The 20,449-nt window shown below is 55.2% G+C and overlaps 3 protein-coding genes across 5 annotated transcripts; 1 reads left to right on the top strand and 2 right to left on the bottom strand.

Annotated features, from left to right (window-relative positions):
* Window positions 1-244: 244 nt before the first annotated feature.
* Window positions 245-9,561, bottom strand: LOC144314493 (uncharacterized). 3 transcript variants are annotated; one of them, XR_013380396.1, is made up of 7 exons: window positions 9,336-9,561; window positions 8,897-9,151; window positions 8,549-8,633; window positions 2,881-3,007; window positions 2,453-2,646; window positions 1,624-1,825; window positions 245-714 (listed from the first exon to the last, which is right to left on the bottom strand). XR_013380396.1 is itself a non-coding variant. In XM_077898678.1 (4 exons), the coding sequence occupies exons 1-3, from the start codon at window positions 9,383-9,385 to the stop codon at window positions 8,555-8,557; spliced, it is 384 nt and encodes a 127-aa protein (XP_077754804.1). In that variant the 5' UTR covers window positions 9,386-9,530; the 3' UTR covers window positions 5,653-5,858; window positions 8,549-8,554. The 3 variants fall into 3 exon arrangements, 1 of the variants encoding a protein (XP_077754804.1); XR_013380395.1 differs by having other exon boundaries at window positions 1,708-1,825; XM_077898678.1 differs by lacking the exons at window positions 245-714; window positions 1,624-1,825; window positions 2,453-2,646; window positions 2,881-3,007 and adding an exon at window positions 5,653-5,858 and having other exon boundaries at window positions 9,336-9,530.
* A 7,790-nt stretch (window positions 9,562-17,351) lies between these two features.
* Window positions 17,352-20,364, bottom strand: FAM229A (family with sequence similarity 229 member A). The gene is made up of 3 exons (XM_077898674.1): window positions 18,049-20,364; window positions 17,816-17,962; window positions 17,352-17,616 (listed from the first exon to the last, which is right to left on the bottom strand). Exons 1-3 carry the CDS (start codon window positions 18,180-18,182, stop codon window positions 17,514-17,516), a joined length of 384 nt encoding a protein of 127 aa, XP_077754800.1. The 5' UTR covers window positions 18,183-20,364; the 3' UTR covers window positions 17,352-17,513.
* On the top strand, window positions 18,540-20,356 carry TSSK3 (testis specific serine kinase 3). The gene is made up of 2 exons (XM_077898671.1): window positions 18,540-18,878; window positions 19,639-20,356. The coding sequence occupies exons 1-2, from the start codon at window positions 18,734-18,736 to the stop codon at window positions 20,298-20,300; spliced, it is 807 nt and encodes a 268-aa protein (XP_077754797.1). The 5' UTR covers window positions 18,540-18,733; the 3' UTR covers window positions 20,301-20,356.
* Window positions 20,365-20,449: the final 85 nt, after the last annotated feature.

The following is a 20,449-nucleotide window of genomic DNA, read 5'->3' as shown; positions in this document are numbered from 1 at the left end:
GTTATGGGTGACAGCTGGTCAAGTGGATCCTTTCGAGACAGGAAAACAGAGGGAAAGAGAACTTGGTGGGAGGGGGTGCTTGCTGAATTGAGCCTTGCTGAGTCTGAGGTGCCCCCATCCAGGAGGCAGTGCATAGACATGCCATCAGATCATGTTTCCTGAGCCACAGGCCAGGGCCCAAAGTCTGGCTAGTGACCTCATAGGGACAACAGACAGTAGGTTTTAAGTCAGAACTGACCCCAGGAAATCTGGGCCTCTGGATGCTGCTAGATAAAGATAAGTGTTGCTGAGCAGTGCATGAGGTCACCCAGGAAGCACCAGGCCAGTGAGGAGCCCTACCTTGGAGAGGCAGGCAGCAGTACAGGGCTCCAGGGAAGGAGTCTGGGAGGGAGCCAGAGGGGAGGCACAGCAGGGGACCCCAGAGTACAGAATCATGGAGATCCTTGACCACCCGGGAGAGTTTTGAAGAGGCGGGAATGACCACCAGAAACAATAATCACAGTTCCTAGCATTGCTTACTTACACACGGTTGAATGCCAAGCCCTGTGCCAACTGCTTTCCGTACCTTACCTCGTAAGCCGGTGAAATGTGTCCCCTCATTGTTCCTTCCCATTCACAGAGGAGGGAATGAGCCCTGAGCCCTGTGAGGCGGGGTGTTTCTGGAAGCAAGCAGCAGTGGAGGGCAGCACCAGCAGAAAGTGGTTTTCAGGATCTCTGAGGAGCAGAAGAGTATGGCCAGAGTTTGGCTAGAGGCATTCCCAAAGGGCTCAGATGCTCCCACTTATGAGCAGCACGCAGGGTGTCAGCAGGGAGAGGCCAGGTGGCCACGGGCTCAGGACCCCAGGCCCTCGACTCCCCGGGATCCTGGGTACGCAGGGGTTCTGGTTTGGTTGTCAGCAGCACCCAGGGCCACAGCCTCCCTGCCAATCATGGGCCTTGAACCTGGGCCTGGATACTGGGGCACCTTAGGGGCTCTTCATAGGACCCACCATCCAACTGGTCACCAAATCACAGGCACAGGGATTCTATAGGTTCCCTTTTAAGATTTGAGGCTGCTCAGTGCTCTTATTTCTTCCTTCCCTCCCTCTTCCCTTGGTCTCTGAGTGAACATGTGTGTGTGTGCGTGTGTGTCTGTGAGCGCGCGCAAACGCATGTATGTGGGGGTGGGGTGGAGTGGTTGTGTAACCTGGCCAAGGCCCAGTCACTAACAGAGCTGTCTCTCTGGGGCCCAATTTCCCCAATAACCAAGAGATGTGTCATCAGCTCACCTGCCTATCTTCCCCAGGCTCGATGAGGTCACCAGAAACTCAACCCGTTTGACACGGGTGGCCTGAGCCTCTCCCTTCCCCCTTCCCTCCCCGCTTCCAAACTTTCAGTTTCTGTTCGGATCCTGGGTGCCACAGTGGAAGAGGCAGCCAAACCGGTGGAATGTGGATTGCTTACAACTTTCCAACCAAAATTCCCCCCCCCCCCCCCGCCCCCCGCCCCCGCGGGGAAAGTCCCTTTAAAAGGGAAACTGAAACCCTGTCTTGGTCCACTCCCCAGGCCCACCTCATCCTCTCCAAGCTATTCAGATCCCTCACTCCTCCCATTCAGCTTCTCCCTCAAATGATCTGGACCCACCTTGCAGCTTTGGGACCCTGGACAAGTCCCTCCCCTCGCTGGGCCTCCCAATGCGCAACCCCGTAAAATGAGGACACTGGGTACCGCTTGAGGCAGCAGCAAGGGTGCGGCGAGGTATTTCTGTGTTGAGGCAATCGTAGTCATGAAGTATCGTGTCCTCGCTGTGTGGCTGTAGGGCCTCTCTGAGCCTCAGTGTCCTCATCTGTAAAGTGGGAATGATCATAGCCAGGTCTGGGGTAATTGTGAGGTAAATGAGCTAATGCCAGCAAGTGAAGCCCTTAAATCCGTCACCTGAGGCTCAGAGCACACGGGAGCATCCAGCAACATTCACTGGTATGACTGAGTGAAATGCTGCGTAAGAACGTGGTGCCAACTTGGCACTCAACGGTGTGCTCATTCTCTTCTCAACCTGGGGAGAGGAGGCAGGGGGCCAGGAGCTCCCTGAGACGACCCAGTGTCCCCTCTATCAACACTCTTCAGGGGCAGGTGGTAGAGGGACTGACCAGGCTGCTCTAAGGATGCTGAATTATTCAGAGGGAAATTTATTTGACTCAATCAATTCCTTCCATGATAAAGGAATCTGCATCTTCCCAGAACCCTAAGGATTCTCTCCGTCTCCTCTTGCAACCCCCGCGTGTCCCACTGGGACCTCCTCTTAGTGACTATTCCTAGAAAGACATGCTAGGAAGCTTGCCTCCTATACACTTCATCTGTCTGTCCCCTCCTAACCCCTTCTCAAACTCTCCTTCCCTCCCACCTGCACAGAGGCCCCTGATATCCTGGTGACACCCCTGCCCACACCCCTCCCCCACAGCGCTCCAGGGCGTACCTCACCGGGATCAAGCTCCCAGCCTCATTTTCCTGATTTTCCTCTGGCTCCCAGAACCTCAACTCTACTGGCTTATCAGTGCCTCAGAGTGTTGAGTGTGTGTGGCCTCAGGGCTTTTGAACGTACTCTTCCCTCTGCGTAGAATGCCTCTCTCCACTTCTCTATTTGTTGAATTTCTATTCTTTTCTTAAAACCTAGATCAAACAAAAACAAAAACAAAACAAAACAAAACAAAAACCCCAGATCAAACCACTCCTGAGAACATCCAGGTTTGCAGGAGGAAGGGAGGCTCTCCCCATCACATACTCTATATCTCTGAGCATAAGGTTCCCACTACTCTGTTGCCCAAGCCAGGAATCTGCTCCCCACCCTCCCAGCTCAGCTCATCATCCCCTCTCCTCCACGTCCACAACTGCGGCCCTTCTCACCTGTGCCCAAGGCCCGCAGCACAGCCGCCTTCACACTGTCTGTCTGCCCCATGTCCAGCACCTCCAGCTGCTCTCCTCTGCCTCGGGGTCACTTTCCAATAGAGGGTGCTCAATGAATATTTACTAGCTGATGGAGTAAATGTGCCAAGGAAGGCACAAAGGAGTGAAAGGAATGTTAAATCAAACACGTCCCCTTGGGCAGCCTGGGTAGCTCGGCGGTTTAGCGCCGCCTTAGACCCAGGGCATGATCTTGGAGACCCGGGAAAGAATCCCGCGTCGGGCTCCCTGCATGGGGCCTGCTTCTCCCTCTGCCTGTGTCTCTGCCTCTCTCTCTCTTTCTCTCTCTCTCTGTCTCTCATGAATAAATTAAAAAAAAAAAAAAAAAAAAAACATGTCCCCTTGGCTTTAGACCTTGCTGTGGCTTCCTACTGCCCTCGGGATGTCTGCACCCTACATCGAAGGTCTTGGCCATCTGGCACCCATGGCACACTCTGGACTGTCCACCATGCTATAACCTTGCTCTCTTTTCTGCCGTTACGCAGGCAGTCCCTTTGCCTGGACTGTCCCTCCCTGCCAGGTAGAAGGGAGACACTGGGTTGTTGCAATCACCCAAGCTAGACATTATGGGGTCCTGAACTAAAGGTCCAGAGCAGCAGCCAACACCAGCATTTCCCGAGCTGGGGCCAGTTCTTAGGGCTGAGGCTTACATGCATAGCTTTGGAGTTAATGCTTGAGATGCCCATCAGAGCCCCATGGAGATAGCAGACTTGCAGTTACTGAGTCTGTGAGCCTGGACTTAAGAGTTTGGGGTGTCCCAAATTGGAATGGAACTGGATGGGATTCACCAGAAAAGGAGTGACTCAAGAAGACAGCTCCAGGGGGGGCTCACCAACATTAAGACTCTGGGAGCAGAGCTAGCAGGGGCACCCAGCCGATGGTCATTGGGAAAGGGAGCAGTCCAGGAGCAGGGGGCCCTGAAGGCGAGGGAAGCAATGGTTTCCAATGGGAATGAGTGATGCACCACGTCAAATGCTGCTGGAAGGTGGAGGAAGGCAGAGGGAGAGAGGTATGGACAGTGTGCAGGGGGCAGAAGGGGCAGGACTCAGGGAAGGACCAGGGACTAAGGGAGGGAGTGCGTCAGGAGGGAGGACAGGGGATGGTGCTGAGGGTCCAGCCTAGCGAATGGGTAGATGGAGGCGCCAGGCCACACACGGAAGCCTTAGAGGAGGAGAGGTGGGCACATGTGGAGATGGAGAAGTCAGTTTGGGACAGGTTGAGGTGAGGTGACTTTGGGATGCCATTAGAATCAATGGGTCTAGAGAGCAATCTGTGCTGGAGAGGAAGATCTCACTCTCTATTTCTCTCTCTGTACGTGTGTGTGTGTGTGTGTGTGTGTATGAAAGTTTATATGCTGATGACTGAAGTCTTTGTCCCTAGCCTAGATCTCTCCAGAACTCCAGCTACCCTTGGAGATTATCCTGGATGACCCACAAGGACATACAAAACAGGAAAACAAGTCCTGGTGGGCTAGAGGGGACAGAGCTGTTGGTGAGAAAACCAGAGAGCGACTGGTCCAGATGAAAGCAATAGTGTCCGTGGCGGGGTGGGGGGTGGGGGGGCAGAGAGGAAAAAAAAGAAAGTGATAGTGGCCGGGACAAGGTGAGGGTGGAGGGCAGAGGAGGTGAAGACAATATCCAGAGACATTCAGGGAGCAGAGAGCACCAGAGACAGGGACCGGGACCCACGTGGAGGGAGAGGGGCTGGAGGTGGAAGGGAGATGGTTCTAGGAGTCTGCTCCTGTGGGGGGCTGGAGTGGGACTGCCTTGTCGTTACCTGTTTGTGTGACTGAGTCCCCCATAAAGGGCATGGGATGGACCATACTTGGGTCTCATGGGATGCAGAAGGGGGCTGCTGTTGACCACTGAGTGGATGAGTTAAGGTAAGAGCCCAAAGACTCCATCCTCCAGCCATCAGCACCCTCAGTCAGACCTTTGCAGGGAGGCTTGGACAGGATCCACTCCTGGTCTCAGTCCCGGGTAGACGCTGGCAGAGTGTGTAAGGGGGAGCATAGGGACAGGTGCCCTGAGGCCTTGGACTTGGTTGACCGCCAGAGGCTACTCATTGCCCACCGGCATGGTCCCTGAGAACCCGGGGAAGGCTCTAGGCCTGGAGATGCCATGAAGGGCCCATGTCTCTCCCTTGCTTTAAACCTGTCCACGGTTCCCCATCTCCTCCTGGAGAACGTCCAACTCCTTGTTTTAGCAGTCAAGTCTTTGAAGCGCCAGGCTCAGTTAGCCTCACTTCAGGCAGAGGCCCTTGACTGCCAGTCTCACGATTCCCTCGGCAGGATGACCATTTCTGCCCGTAAATGACTGCTGCCCAGTCGGCCTGGAGTGCTATTCCCTCTATGTGCCTACCCAGTGCCTGCGTAACCATTAAGATTTAGCTCAAGGAACCCCTCCTGAAGTCTTTCCTGGCCCACCAGAGGACTCACTGTGCCCCCCAAAAACTAATGTCACCCTGCTGTGGCACTTTACTGAACTGGCATATGTCTCTATTTTTCTCCTGCTGTGATACTGTGATAGTCTGGAGAGCAGGAGCCAGGTCTGGTTCATCCATTCTCTCCCATTGAAAGGGCTCGATGAAGGCAGTGGAAGGGTCAGGAGTGACAGCAGAAGATGCCACCAACCCCACAGCCCTGCGGGTTCAGTCTATCTCAGCGGGTGTGAATGGGGAGAATTGAAAGGATCACCCCCAAAGTAGAGAGAGCCAGAGAGGTGAAAACTGCTTTATTTGGGCAGTAAAGGGGCAGAAACATGGAGATCCCAGGGAGGAGGGCAAAGGTATAGAATCTTCACCCACAGAGAGGGATACAGGATTTTGCAGGGCTCCCAGGACATCTTCCTGCTCGTCCTGCCTTGGCACGAGTCAGCCTCGGGACGTCATGTGATGAACCTGAAGCCCGGCTCCTGAAATCCCTGGAAAACAGACCTCCATAACATCCCCTGGAACCCTGAGGCGGCGGGTGTGTCACTGGGCATCCAGCACTGCCTGGGGTCACACACAGCTCTGCCACCAACTAGCTAGGTGTCCCTGGGCAAGTTGCATAATGGCTCTGAGCCTCAGTGTCCTCTGAGGGGAAAAGAAATAACTGTGGTAGCCACCGTGAGTAGGTTTATGATACATCTTTTTTTTTTTTAAGATTTTATTTATTTATTCATGAGAAAGAGAGAGAGAGAGAGAGAGAGAGAGAGAGGCAGAGACACAGGCAGAGGGAGAAGCAAGTTCCATGTAGGGAGCCTGACGTGGGACTCAATCCCAGGACTCCAGCATCACGCGCTGGGGTGAAGGCAGGCGCTAAACCGCTGAGCCGCCCAGGGATCCCCGGTTTATGATAAATCTTAAAAAAGAAAATGCAGGGAATCCCTGGGTGGCTCAGCGGTTTAGCGCTGCCTTCAGCCCAGGGAGTAATCCTGGAGTCCCGGGATCGAGTCCCACATCGGGCTCCTTAGGTGGAGCCTGCTTCTCCCTCTGCCTCTCTCTCTCTCTCTCTCTCTCTCTCTCTCTGTGTCTCTCATGAATAAATAAATTTTTAAAAATCTTTAAAAAGAAAATGCACGCAAAATTTTAGCACAGTACCCGGCAGAGAATAAATGGGCAATAAATATCTGTTGTCACAATTATTACTATTTCTTTTTTTTTTAACTTTTATTTATTTATGATAGTCACAGAGAGAGAAAGAGAGAGAGAGAGAGAGAGAGAGAGAGAGGGAGAAGCAGGCTCCATGCACCAGGAGCCCGATGTGGGATTTGATCCCGGGTCTCCAGGATCACGCCCTGGGCCAAAGGCAGGCGCCAAACCGCTGCGCCACCCAGGGATCCTGATTATTACTATTTCATCAGGAGGCCTGTGCTCGGGTCCCAGTTCTGCCCCCTTCTCTTCTCTGGGCCTGCCTGAGTTTGTCTATGAAATGGGCGCTGAAGGACTGAATGACAAAATACATGTAGCAGAAGCTTCGAAGATGAGTGATTGCTCTGCCCCTCCCAGGTGTAGCCCGGGCGGGGGGGTGGGGGGTGGCGGGGGCGGCAGGGGGGTTATGCCTCCCACTCTGTCAGGTCTTTCCTGGGCCTCTCTGTCCAGGCAGGACTCCTCTGCCTGCAAGGCAGAGTGAGAGGAAGGACTGTGGTTAGGGAGCATGAAGGCCTTCCTGCCTGCTACAGGATGCTAGCCCGGGAAGGAGCCAGAGGTCATGGGACTGAGGCCGCTGGGGGGAGGGTCGGCTTCCAGGGGAATGGCTGGGCCAGGCTAGTTAGGCCAGAGCAGGCCAGGGGGTGAATCAGCTCAGCAGTGACCTCACTTCCGGAGACCCTGGAGGGGCCCTGTTTAAACCTGCCTTAGGATTCCCAAGATCACAGAGACAACAAACAGAGCCGGCAACAGGGATACAACAGGGCAGACAGCCGGAGGCAACTAGTCCTGTGCTGTTCCCTCCACTCAGAACACTCTTTCCAGGGTCTGGAGTGGCTGACCCTTCATCCTTCAAGCATTGATTGAGAGTTCCCTCCTCAGACAGGACCTAACCAAACCATTCATTCATGCAACATTTACTGAGCCTCGATTATGAGTCAGGTATTGTTCTAGACAAGACAGATTCCCTGCTCACTCCATATAAAGCAGCACCTGGCCCCCTTGTTCTTCTCAAACCCAAGGCATTGTTTATCCCTTCTTTTTATTGTTTCTCTAACCAGAATGTAAGCCCCATGAGGGCAGGGAATTCAATGTCAGCTCAATCACTCAGAGTATAAACCTAGCATAAACGAAAACAGGCCCTTGATCCTTGATAAGTAATTGTTGAATAAATAAACGGACATAGAGATCAGAGATAGATGCACACCCAGAGAAACACAGCCATGCTCAGAGGCAGAGGCATTCAGAGATGCACAGAGGGTGACTGTCAGTACTGTGCCCTCAAGGCCACCAGGACTTCCTTTCTCTCAGGTCATTCAGCTGGGTTGCTAGGCAGGAGCCTTGTTTGGAACCCTATTATACTTTATTATAATTTTTTATTTTTAAGATTTTGATTTATTTGTTTGAGAGAGCGAGAGATAGTGAGAGAGAGAGAACACAAGGCAGGGCAGGTGGGGCAGGTGGGGCAAGGGACACGCAGGCTCCCGGCTAAGCAAGGAACCTGATGCAGGGCTCCATCCCAGGACGCCGCCCGCAGCACCACCTGAGCGGAAGGCAGAGGCTTCACCCACCGACCCACCCAGGCGCCCTATTATTATTATTTTAAAGTAATTTCTATGGGCTCAAATTCAGGACCCTGAGATCAAAAGTTGCATACTCTACCGACAGAGCTCGCCAGGCACCCCTCTATTTTACTTTTTTAGGTGCCTTCTGATGAACAGAAATTTTAATATAGTCAAATCTGTCAATCTTGTAAAAAGTGTGGTGGTCAGAGAAAGGAAGGGATGAGTAATCCCGCAGAGTCCGACGGCCCGTCCCCTCCAGGTCCTGGAGCCCGGGAGGCAGCGGCTGGGGAAGCTCCGCGGACGCTGGCATCTCGCCCTGCCCCGCCCACCTCCGCCAGGCCCCGCCCACCTCCGCCAGGCCCCGCCCCCCGAACCCCGCCCCGCCGGCCGCACCCTCCTTTGGCCCCGCCCCTCACCGGCTCTCACGGGCGCAGGGGAGCTAGATGCCTCTTCCTCTTGCCCAGGAATTGGTAGTTAATATTCTGCCATCGGTGCTTCCATCTGGAGGAGGGGAAAGTCGGGCCGACAGGGTGGGGGCAAGGCTCCGCCCCCCGGCGACGCCCATTCCGCCTGGCCCCGCCCCTCCCCTCCGCTCTCAGCGGCGCCCCGCCCCCCCCGCCGGGTTCCGCCCCCTGCTCCCGCTCCCAGGCCCCGTCAGGCCGGGGCTACCCAACCCCTGACCGGCCCTCCGCCTCGGGCCCCGCCCCGCCCCGCCCCCGGGCCCCGCCCCCGCCCCGCCCCCGGGCCCCGCCCCGCGCGCTCACGTGAGGCGCGGGCGCGCGCCGTAGCAGCTGGGCCAGCGCGCCGAGGGCACGTCCGCCAGCCCGGTGGCCCCCGGCAGCAGCAGCAGGTTGCGCGTCGGCCAGCGCCAGGCGGCGCCCGGCGGGCGGCGGCGCTGCGGGCTCAGCCAGTAGTCGCCCAGGCTGCGGCGGGAGGCGGGCGCCGGCAGGGCCGGGCCGCGGCAGCCCCAGAAACACAGCTCCTGGTCCAGGCGGTGTGGGGGCGGGGCCCGGGGCCGCCTGCGGGGGAGACGCGGCAGCCGTCACCCCGAGCTCCGCGGGCGGGCCCGGCCTGCGTCGGAGGCCCTGTGGGCCGGGGGGCCGGAGGGCCTGGAGGACCGCGTCGGGGCGCTCGGCCGGCGCCTCCTCCCCCCGCTGCTGGAGGCCCTTTGTCCCGCCGGCGCCCTCCCCGGGGCCCCCTCACCGGGACAGAAGAAAATTCACCACGAAGTGGGCAGTCTCGGTGAAGAGCATGGCGTCGGCCCGCCTGGCCGGCCTCGGCCTCTTAAATACCCGCCGGGGTGGAGGGGGAGGCCTGAAAGCCCATACTCCCCCCGGGACGCCCGTTTTTAGCAGGAGGCGTCAGCGGGCGGAGCGGGGCGGGGGCGGGTGGGTCTGGGCGGTGGTCGGACTTCACCCGCCGCCTTGGTGGGAGGCGGCCAGGCCCCGGATTTCCAAGGTCTCCTGAGACACTCCCTACTCCCCCCTGCCCCAGGACCAAGGACGGGCAGCAAGATCGGCTGCCGGCTGGATAGACTTTCCCCATCCCACCCGGGGCCCAGCCTCTGCTTGCAGGCCCACCCCGATGGCATCCTCAGGCAGGACGCACACCTCCAAAGGCGGGCCTGCTCCCAGGCTTAGGGTCCCCCAGCTCTGCCTCCCAAGGCCCTTTCAAGAGCTTTGCCCCTTGCTCCAGGGCACTTTCAAACGTTAGAGGCAGAAGGCCCCTCAGCCACCTCTAGTTCAGGAGTTCTCATCTGGAGACATTCTATGAATGAACTTCTGGGGATCCAGGACCCCCTAGACTGTCTCAAAGTTCCAAATACATATATATTTCTGGGAAGAGTTTAGAAAGGATCCCTGACAGCAAACCCTCCTCACCACCCCCAACAAAGAAAAAGTTAGAAGCCCTTGATCTGGTCTAACACCCTCTTGGGAGAAGGGGAAACAGGTTCAGAGAGTGGCAGAGAGAAGCCAAAAGTAAAACCCAGGCTTCATACTGCTCTGCCCACCCCTACAGAGGTGCCCTTGTTCTGATCAGAGCATGGGGTTCAGGGCTCAGAGCCCAGGCTGGGCCCTGCTCCCCGACCCCCTGGGGATCCAGTGGAACGTGCTGGCCCAGCTCTCTTTCCCACACTGCCAGTTTGGGCTATTTCCCCCCCAGTGACTCACACTGGCTGCTGGGGAGAGTGGGCAGCTGTTCCGAGCCCCCAGGGCCTACTACAGGCCCTGACTTGTCCCCCAATTTTGCAGCCATATTTGGGGATTTAATCTCCTGTTTTCCCCTCCTTAGGGACTCTCCCTCCCCTCATCCCTTCCTCTTTTCTCTATCTCCATCCAACCTCTCCCTCCCTGATGGCTCCTTCCCAGCAGCAAACAAACAGGCTCTAGTCTTTCCTATCTTTGAAAAAGAAGAAAGCCTCCTTCAACCCCATGTCCTTCTCCAGCTCCCCTTCACAGCCAACATTCTTGAAAGAGTTGTGTACACACGCTGTTTCCACTTCCTCACTCAGCCCCTGCAATCTGGCTTCCTCCCCCACCATTCCACAGGAACAGCTCTGCTCCTCAAGGTCACCACTGACCTCCTCCTTGCTAAATCCCAGGGATGGTCGTGAGTCTTTATCTGACTTGACCCTTTAGCAGTGGCTGACTTTCATACAAATACTCCCTCCCACGTGAAATACTTTTGTGTCCTTGTTTTTCTGGACACTGTGCACTCTTGATTTCCTTGCTATCTTACTGGCTGCTGCCATATGGCAAATTTCTCATCCTTTGCTCACTGCCTAATCATGTCCCAAGGAAATCTCATTGGTTCCCTTGCCTTGGGTGTCTACCTCTGTCAGAGACTCACTTCTCTCTTTCAGCCCTGGTCTGTCTTCTCTGCCCTATACCTGTCTCCTCACCCCTCCCTCCCCGGATGTCCCACCTCGGAGGAAACATGCCCCACACCTGCCCTTCCTCCCATGTTCCCTAGCTTGGCCATTTTCTCAGCTGCCAGAACCAAAAATCTGGGTTTTGTTGTAGGCTCTTCTCTGTCGTTTCATATTCAAGCAGCTATGAAATCCTGTCCTCTCCAGGACATTTTATTTTTTTAAAGATTCATTCATTCATTCATTCATTCATATATTTATTTGAGAGAGAATGAGAGAGAGCCTGAGCAGGATGAGGGGCAGAGGGAGAGGGAGAAGCAGGGTCCCTGCTGGACAGGGAGCCGACAGGGGCTCAATCCCAGGACCCTGAAATCATGACCTGAGCTAGAGGCAGACGCTTAACTGACTGAGCCACCCAGGCACCCCAGGACATTTAAAAAATCCCATAGCTTCTGTCCATTCCCACTGCTAATGCATGCCTGGTCCAAGGCCCCTCACCTTTCACCCAAGGGGGCTGCAGCAGCCTCCTGCCGTGGTTCCCTGCTGCCACTCTCTATCCCTTATGTGGTCTATTCCCGCAAAGCAGCCAGGGTTGTCTTTCCAAAACATGAGTTTGCCCCTCTGCACAGTGTCTTTAGCACCAAGAGCACCCTTGGCACCTACCAACCCCAGTGCCAGGGACATTTCCTCCCCCCTTCCTTGCCTCAGCTGCATTGTCCTTAGGGGAACCATTCTGGACCTCCTGGCTGGCTCTGCTGGTTCCTTCTCCTCGCAGCACTGCCGCCGCTCCTCTGTGGACCTATCACGCAGTCACTAGCTAGTCTAATTTGCAGACACTCTACCAACTCCTGAGCCCTGCCATTCTATCTAGGCCCCTGGGATGTCAGGATGAACATGACACAGCCCGTGCCCTCAGTGAGTCCACAGCGTAAGGGGGAAGGCAGACATGCATCAGGGATCACCGGGCACACAGTGGAACAAGAAGGTGCTACGAGAGGGGAAGCACAGGTGGTCAGAGGACCTGTGTCAATTGGTAGAGACCTGAAGGGTAAGTGGGCTTGGGAGGGAGGCTGTTCTGGGCAGAAGGAACAGCATGCCTGGAAAAGCAGGTGGAAGAATGTGATGTGAATCATTGAGGGGTGTGGTGTGGCTGGATAAATGATGTAAAGAAACCACAGATGAGTCTTAAATAGGAAAATGGTATGGCTGGGTTTGTGATCTCTATTTTTCTTTTCTAAAAGATTTTATTTATTTATTCATGAGAAACACACACACACACACACACACACACACACACACACAGAGGCAGAGATACAGGCAGAGGGAGAAGCAGGCTCCATGCAGGGAGCCCAACATGGGACTTGATCCTGCGTCTCCAGGATCACACCCTGGGCTGAAGGCAATGCTTAAACTGCCGAGCCACCTGGGCTGCCCTGGGTTTGTGATCTTGATAAATTACTGGTGGGAGGCATCAAGCCAGGAAGGAAACAGGGAGTCAGGTTAGGGGCTTGCTTGGGCAATGATGGGCCCCTGATTCAGGGTGGTGGCGGGGGAACTGGAGCAGAATGGACTGCTGTTGCCTGGACAGAAGTGAGGGCAGAGACAGGCAATGAGAACGTTTTTGGTGGCCCCATGCCTGAAGATGGGTGGGGAGATGCCAGAGGGCACTGGGACACCCCTATACCTGGGGCGTCCAACCTACTCAGTGTCTGGCTGCCTGATGTCTACCTGTGGGCTTTCCTCCATCCTTTTCCATAGAAGAGCAGATGGAGGCCCATGAAGACTGCTGAGAAGGCCTAGGAGGAGGCAGAGGGAGCAGAAGGGGAAGTTGGGTCAGAGTCCGGATGTGACGGGGTTTCAGGGAAAGTGGCATCTGGGGTTTCCTCAGAGTCTGGAAATTCCACTGTTTCTGGCTCCATCTTGAGATGCCCCCCCCCATTCTAAGATGCTCAAACTTGGGAGCTTAGTCCTCTCTATGTTTTTGGGGGGCTGTGAGTCTGTATCTGAAGGGCCACATCCACTGACGGATTCCCAGGACCCAACAGTCCCTAAGGTCAGTGTGCGTCTCCTGTGAGCTGGCCCAGTGCCCATGACCTGCACGATCCCATGCGGTCCTCACACTCACTCTGGAGGCAGGTAGCTGATTTATCCCCATTGGAAGATGAGACTTCCAGGGCTTAAGGAACTTGCTAAAATTCCCACAGCTAAGACAGGCAGAACGAGGATTTGAACAGGGTTTGACTGACATCAGAGACTGCTTTTAACTTGTGCTATATTAAGCTCGTCGACCCTCTGGTTGATTGGCTCAGTAAGGAAAGGAGGCTTTGTGGGGTATTTGCTTGTGGTTGGGGTGGCTGCCCCCCCTCATATCAAGCAACAGGAAAGGGTAGTACTGACGTCAATTGTTGCCATGACGATACAGCAACCTTTTCCCTGCCATCTCCATGGTAACCCGGGGGGTCCATCTGTACTTCGCCCCCTCCTTCTAAAAGGGGGTCCTTTAGGGAGGGGCTAGCTAATAAGGTGTCTGAGAGGCAAGTCAGGGGAAGCCGTGATTTGAGTATGCCCCTTTCTCCAGGTCCATCCCTATTCCGTGGGCCCAGAGAATCAGCTTGGGATCTGGGGGTCCTGCCTTGGGGTCTGGGGACCACTTTATCTTCGAGGGTGAGGGAGGCAGCTCTTCCTTTCCCACCTGGGGATTCCCCTGGAAATGCCCCCCAGCCAAGTTCCTAGGCTCAGGAGCAGAACTGCTGGGAAGTTGGCAGAGGGAGGCGAGAGGGATTCCCCAACCCGCTCCAAGGCTGGGCATCACCCAGGCCCAGGGCTCGCGACTGGCTGGCTCTCTACTGCCCCTTGAAGCCAGAGGTAGGAGCAGCAGCTTCTCTTGCTTAAGTCCTGGCTGTGCCAGAGACTCCTGCCTGGTGCTGTAGGCCACGAAAGCCTCCTGCAGGTGTCATTAACCCCATTTTACAGATTTGGAAATGGAGACTCAGAGAGGCGAAGTAACTAGTCCAAGTTTACATAGCCAGTGAATGGCAGAGACAGGACTCAAATCTCAGACCAGAGTTGAGGCCAGTGACTTTTCTGTGGGGGGTAGGGGAGGAAGAAACAGAGAATACGATGGAAAAGTAGAGAAAAAATAAGAGAGCAAAGTAACTCAAGTTGGGGTCTGTCATGTTCCCTGTCTCCTAGAGAACAAAGCTCAAATTCAAGGCCTCCTTGGTTCAGCTTTTCTTTTGTTAACTCATCCCCAGATCCCCTGAATTCTGAGCTCTGCGAGGGCCAGGGATCTGTGAGAGTCAAGCCTGGGTTCTCAGTACCCGGTGCAGCCCAGAGAGGGAGGTGTTGGCAGAAGGTGACTGAACGGACTTCCTGGAACTTGCCTCCACTTTCCAGTCTCCAGGGCTTTGCCCACGAGGTGCTCTCCACCTGGTGGAGCTAACTAGCCCCAGGGTCTGACCCATCTAGGCAAGGTGTGTGTCTGAAATCTTTGCGTTACTGTTACTGGTTACCCACGCATATGGGGGAGGGCTGGCAGTAAGTCTTGTCTTTTCTTTCCCTTTCTTTTTTAAGATTTTTATTTATTTTAGAGAGAATGAGAGAGAGAGAGAGTGAGCAGTAGGGTGGGGTGGAGGGGAAGCATGGAGCCCGATGTGGGGCTTGATCTCACAACCAGAGATCATGACCTGAGCCAAAACCAAGAGTCAGACACCCAGTTCAACAGACTGAGTCACCCAGGTGCCCTCTCCCTCCTTGTAAAATTGATATGTGTGTATGTATGTAAGCTCTAAACCCAGTGTCGGGCTTGAACTTACCCGACATCAAGAGTCTCACTCTCCTCCAACTGAGCAAGCCAGCCAGGTGGCCCTTTTTTTTTTTTTAAATCAGTGAAGAAGGGACTTGCTTGAGTGAGGTCTCTGGTCTGCTAGGCTGTATGAGTTCCATGAGGGCCAATGCCTGTGTCCTTCACATTTTCCGCTGAATTCCCAGTGCCCTGCACAGGCCTGGCTGGTGGACTTGTATCGACTGAGGCAGCAACAGGGCCCAAACTAGAACCCAGTGGCCTGACTCCTGGTCACACTGTCCAAGGATCTCCATTTACATGGAATAGAGTTGTTACCCTGGCTTCTGCCTCTCTCTCTCTCTGCCCAGGCTTCTTTTCCTCCCAGGTATACCCAGTGTTGACATAAGCTATCTCTGCTCCTGGAATGTTTTTTCTCCATCACTGCCTATTATTTTCTGGTGATGCTGTCAATCACCTGGCCAGGCTTCTACCTCAAGGGTAGGTTCTGCTGGTCCAGCTGGATCAGTTACAGTCTCACATTTCCCTGACTACGGTAATTGGCCAAAAGACTTCGCATGCCACTTATGAAGGGCCAATTGCTGTCCTTGCCAAGGTCAGGTAAACTGAGACAGGGAGAAAGCACCTCTTCCTTCCACGAGCAGATCTTCAAACTGCCTCAGCTATGATCACTGCCCAGAGCAGATAATCATGGACAGATGGGCAGTCTTGGTGGGCCCAGCGACCACCCTAGTTCCTAACTTATTCCCTTAATGTTCCTTTATGTATCTGGAAAGCTTATATCCTTCCCAGCCACTTGAGACGACCAATTCCTTTTTGGCATAAGCCAACTTTAGTTGCTTACAAAGGAGATACCTTATCAGTATAGAGGCCGATATTTTTTTTCTCTCTAAACTTAACAGTGGTCTTCTAAGAAGGGAGGTTACTGTTTGCAGGGAAGAAGGCCCTTTTCTGTGGGGTAGTGGTGTGGGTTCTGCTGAGTAGGGCCTGCCTGGATGCAGTTCAGTGGGGATAGAAACAGCCGGATTACTCCACTTAATGGACTGAAATGACAACCCTAGGGGCTCTCTAGGAATTAAGGGTGGAGAAAGAGAGGAGTAAAGTGGAGAAAGAAAAGAAGCCAGCATTGTGGCCTGAAGCCAGGTATTCTCCTGGTGGGTAAAAGGGAGAGGGAGGCATAGGAGAGCTTTCAAGAACTAGGACGTTTGAAGGACCAGGCACCAGATGGTCAAGTCTAAAGTCCTCACTTCGAAGTAGACCCTTTTTTGGCAAATATCTTCTCTCTCTCTTTTTTTTTTTTTAGTGTATTTTTAAAATTTTACTTTTTTAAAGTTTTAATTTAAATTCCAGTTAACATGGTGTAATATTAGTTTCAGATGTACAATATAGTGACATCCTCTACTCTTTTAATAAGTCTCCTACATTTGGGAACTGCCTGGGAGAGAATTTGTACGGCAGTTGAGAATGATGGTCCTTTGGGAAGTTGAGAATGGTGGTCCTTTGGGGTGACTGGGATTCTGAAGTATTCTAGGGAGGGCTGGGAGTTCTACCCCACGTGGCTTAGGGGTGTTAAGTCATCTGTATTTAGATTTCAGGGACCAGGAGACTGAGCTGACCTCTGGGTCATATACTTTTGGTATATACTGGTACATATACTTTTTTCTAATATTAAAATAATACAAGCTCATTAAAGCAAAATTGAAAAGTGGAAAATACTTGTTCAGTTAAATGCTATACTTCCAGGCAGCCTTGGCTCATGGATAGATTTTAGAGTATTAAGTCTGAGGACACTGATGAGTGTGCTAGACTCTCAACTATCATCTGGGGGAACCTGGGCAAGTCTCTCAAGCCTCAGTTCCCTCAACTCTATATAAAATAGGAATGAGGGGCAGCCTGGGTGGCTCAGAAGTTTAGCACTGCCTTCAGCCCAGGGTGTGATCCTGGAGACCTGGGATCGAGTCTCATGTTGGGCTTCCTGCATGGAGCCTGCTTCTCCCTCTGCCTGTGTCTCTGCCTCTCTCTCTCTGTGTCTCTCATGAATAAATAAAATCTAAAAAAAAAAAAAAAAAGGAATGAGAAATCAAGGTTTTTTCCCCAGTCTTCTTTTGGTCCTACCACTCCCAGGAGAAATCAAGGCTCTAGAAGGCCTGGGAGACCACTAATCCCTCCAACGAAGCCAGAGGTGCCTGGGGTCACAGAACAGCAGGTAACAAAATCTAACTCCATCTCAGGAGCATTAAACAGGCCTGTTGTGGGTGGCCATTCTCTTTATTCTAAGTTGTCTGTCCAACCCCTCCAGGCCAGAGCCTCTCTGGACCACCAGAGTCCAGCACAGCTGTGCGAATTTCCCTGGAAAACCAAGAGGGATGAGGCGAAGGCTGAGGGCAGGGGAAAGGTTGCCCTGCAAGGGGTCAGGACCCGGAAGAAATGGGGGGAAGGGCTGGCGCCCACTGGGAGCGCGGGACTCTAGGGTTGGGTCCCTGCGAGGACGGCGGGCGGGCAGCTTGCGGGCCGATCGACGGGATAGACATACACGGCCAGCCCGGAGTGGAAAGAACAGTTTATGCTGTGCTTTATTAAAATGTGCATCATTCTTTTATTTTAAAATGTGCATCATTGTCTCGTGCTCGGCGCGCGCGACCTCAGCGTGGTGGCCCGCGGCGGCCCCGTCCCCGCCCGGCTCCCGCGGAGCCGCCGTGCGCAGGCGCACTCAGGTGGCGCGGGCCCGGGGGCTCCCGCCCATGGCCAGGTAGACGTCGATGGGCACGTGCAGCAGCGTCAGGCAGTGGCAGCCCGGGCAGCGTCGAAGCGGCCTGGGGAAAGCGGGGCCCGGCCCCTGCGGTTGGGAACGCGGGGGAAAGTGCACCCGCCCTGCCCCCTCCCTCCGAGCCCTGACGCGGGGACGGGGTTCTGGACGGGGGAAGCGGACGCAGGCATCCCGGGGCCCCCACGGCAGGGACGCCCCAGGGGGCCGGGGCGGCAGGAGGGGCCGCGGGGGGGCGCCGGCCTCACCTGACCGGGTTGTGCTCCGTGGCTACCGGCTCCGGGCTGTCCTGGGACTCGGGGGCGGCGGCAAGGCCAGGGGAGTCTCCGGCCTCAATGGGGAATCTCCGACCCTGCGGGGGCTCCTGGGCACTCATGTCCGGGCCCGGGGGCGCTCTGCGCGGGGAGTGGCGGTCAGGCGCTCCCGGGCCTCCGGGCGCCCCCTGCCCGCGCCCGCGCCCGCCCCCCGGGGCGTTGCTCACCTGCCGGAGGCCGAGGCCGGTCCCGGGCGGGAAGCAGTTGCCCGACCCAGGGCGCGGGAGGACGCTCGGGTCCAGGCGGAGCCGGGCAGGTGTCTGCGGCGCGCCACGGCCCGGGCGTCGAGGGGCGGCTGCATTGTGACCCGGGCCGCGGCGCGCTGACCTCACAGAGCCCGTTTCTCTCGCCGGGAGCCCCCGGCCGTGGCACTCAGCGCGGCCGCGAGCCGGGGCCGGAGGGCTCTTGCCATGGCCCCTGGCGCTGGGTCCGGGCAGAGCCCCGGCAGCCGCGGGGCGGCGTCCACGAAAAGGAGCCCGTCCTCCGGGCGGCGCGCAGACGCCCCGGGCGGACCCCCTGCCTGGCTCCGGGACCGGGCGCGGCGGCGACTTAACCCGTGCTGGGTTTGCTGGTGGCGGGGGTGAGGGCAGGTAAGGGCGCTGCCCATTTTGGCCAAGGGTCACACATCATTTACATCACAATTGGGCCGGAGTTTTAAAATGTCTGGCCCTCTCCCTCCCCACCACCCGTGGCTGCTGTGTCCAGACGGAGAATGTTCTAGCGCTGTGGGCAGCTGCGGATGAAGTCCTTGGGGGGAAAAGGAGCAGGCCAAGGGCGATGGTGGAGTAGAGCTGCCTCACAGAGGCAGCATGAGCTGAGAGGGTGATAGGAAGGAAGGAGGCGCTAGACAGCATGGAGGACTTTCTGCTCTCCAATGGGTACCAGCTGGGCAAGACCATTGGGGAAGGGACCTACTCAAAAGTCAAAGAAGCATTTTCCAAAAAACACCAAAGAAAAGTGGCAATTAAAATTATTGACAAGATGGGAGGGCCAGAAGGTGAGCTGGGGCCCCTTTGGAGGAAGGGAGGGCTGGTTGAGGTGGGTGGGCACTTCCGCCGGTGGAAAGGATCATCCCCCCCCTCCCCCTTAGTCTGGAGCCAAGGACTGCAAGAGTTTGTGGCTCTGGGGTAGGTCAGCGGGGGAACAGAAGGATGCTGGGAGTCTAGAAACAGCACAAAGAGCTGTTTAAAACCCAAGAGCTGAGTCTAAAACCCAAGATTAAAGTGGCAGGAGGCAAAGGGTCGTCAGAGGCAGAACCCCAGCCTGCTGGACCTGCCCTATTCCGGGAGAGGGACAGAAGTGGGCACAGAGGCCACGGTCTAGGCTGGCAGAGGGCAGGAGCTGCTGCCAAGGCAGGCAAAATGGGAAAAAGGGAGACAGGGCTCATGGGAAGAACTGTGGGTAGGAGGCAGGGGTGTGAGGAGCTGGCTCACTATGCTGTGGGCAAATCAGGCCTTATAACAGATTCAGTGGTTTTGTCTAAAAATCCCCAAAGCACTTTGATATCCGTGGTATCTCACAGGTTGCTCACAGTCCCTTAGGGTGGCAGGGAGTAGTTCCTCTGAATACTATACTAACTATAAAAATAATAGTAGTGAACGTTCTTTGCAACGTTCGAGCAGCTAGACATTTAAGACTGTTAATGGGAACCAGGGCACAAGACCCAGACAGACAGAAGCTGGAAGGCAGGAGACAGGAGTGAAGAGTTATCCCTTTCTGGACTTGACATCCTATCTTTTTTTCCCTTGTCTCCTCAGAATTTATCCAGAGATTCCTGCCTCGGGAGCTCCAGATTGTCCGCACCCTGGACCACAAGAACATCATCCGGGTGTATGAGATGCTGGAGTCTGCTGATGGGAAAATCTACCTGGTGATGGAGCTGGCTGAGGGAGGGGATGTCTTTGACTGTGTGCTGAATGGGGGGCCGCTGCCCGAGAGCCGGGCCAAGGCCCTCTTCCGTCAGATGGTCGAGGCCATCCGCTACTGCCATGGCTGTGGTGTGGCCCACCGGGACCTCAAGTGTGAGAACGCCTTGTTGCAGGGCTTCAATCTGAAGCTGACAGACTTTGGCTTTGCTAAGGTGTTGCCCAAGTCACGCCGAGAGCTGAGCCAGACCTTCTGTGGCAGCACAGCCTATGCCGCCCCTGAGGTGCTGCAGGGTATTCCCCATGATAGCAAGAAGGGGGACGTCTGGAGCATGGGTGTGGTCCTGTACGTCATGCTCTGTGCCAGCCTACCTTTTGACGACACAGACATTCCCAAGATGCTGTGGCAGCAGCAGAAGGGAGTGTCCTTCCCTACTCATCTGGGCATCTCGGCCGAATGCCAGGACCTGCTCAAGCGGCTCCTGGAACCAGATATGATCCTCCGGCCTTCAATTGAAGAAGTTAGTTGCCATCCATGGCTAGCAAGCACTTGATAAAAGCAATGGCAAGTCCTCCCCAATAAAACAGGGAGAGAAAGCAAACCCAAAAACCTGCTTCTAAAATGGTGATATATATTTAAGTTTACTTCTATCTTACATATATATACCTATATATATAATATATATATTAAGTTTACTTCTAT

Source organism: Canis aureus, chromosome 5, assembly GCF_053574225.1.
Source record: "Canis aureus isolate CA01 chromosome 5, VMU_Caureus_v.1.0, whole genome shotgun sequence".
NCBI classification, from domain to species: Eukaryota; Metazoa; Chordata; class Mammalia; order Carnivora; family Canidae; genus Canis; species Canis aureus.
This window is presented reverse-complemented; position numbering and strand designations above follow the sequence as displayed.

Excerpts from the sequence above, each read along its gene's own strand:
- LOC144314493 (XM_077898678.1), bottom strand. The coding sequence starts at position 9,385 with ATGCTCTTCACCGAGACTGCCCACTTCGTGGTGAATTTTCTTCTGTCC. Across the intron at positions 9,152-9,335 it reads GTGAATTTTCTTCTGTCCCG|GCGGCCCCGGGCCCCGCCCC; the intron begins GTGAGGGGGCCC and ends TCTCCCCCGCAG. Across the intron at positions 8,634-8,896 it reads GGCGCGCGCCCGCGCCTCAC|ATGGAAGCACCGATGGCAGA; the intron begins GTGAGCGCGCGG and ends CCCCTCCTCCAG.
- FAM229A (XM_077898674.1), bottom strand. The coding sequence starts at position 18,182 with ATGCAGCCGCCCCTCGACGCCCGGGCCGTGGCGCGCCGCAGACACCTG. Across the intron at positions 17,963-18,048 it reads CCGGCCTCGGCCTCCGGCAG|AGCGCCCCCGGGCCCGGACA; the intron begins GTGAGCAACGCC and ends CTCCCCGCGCAG. Across the intron at positions 17,617-17,815 it reads ACGGAGCACAACCCGGTCAG|GCCGCTTCGACGCTGCCCGG; the intron begins GTGAGGCCGGCG and ends CGCTTTCCCCAG.
- TSSK3 (XM_077898671.1), top strand. The coding sequence starts at position 18,734 with ATGGAGGACTTTCTGCTCTCCAATGGGTACCAGCTGGGCAAGACCATT. Across the intron at positions 18,879-19,638 it reads CAAGATGGGAGGGCCAGAAG|AATTTATCCAGAGATTCCTG; the intron begins GTGAGCTGGGGC and ends TTGTCTCCTCAG.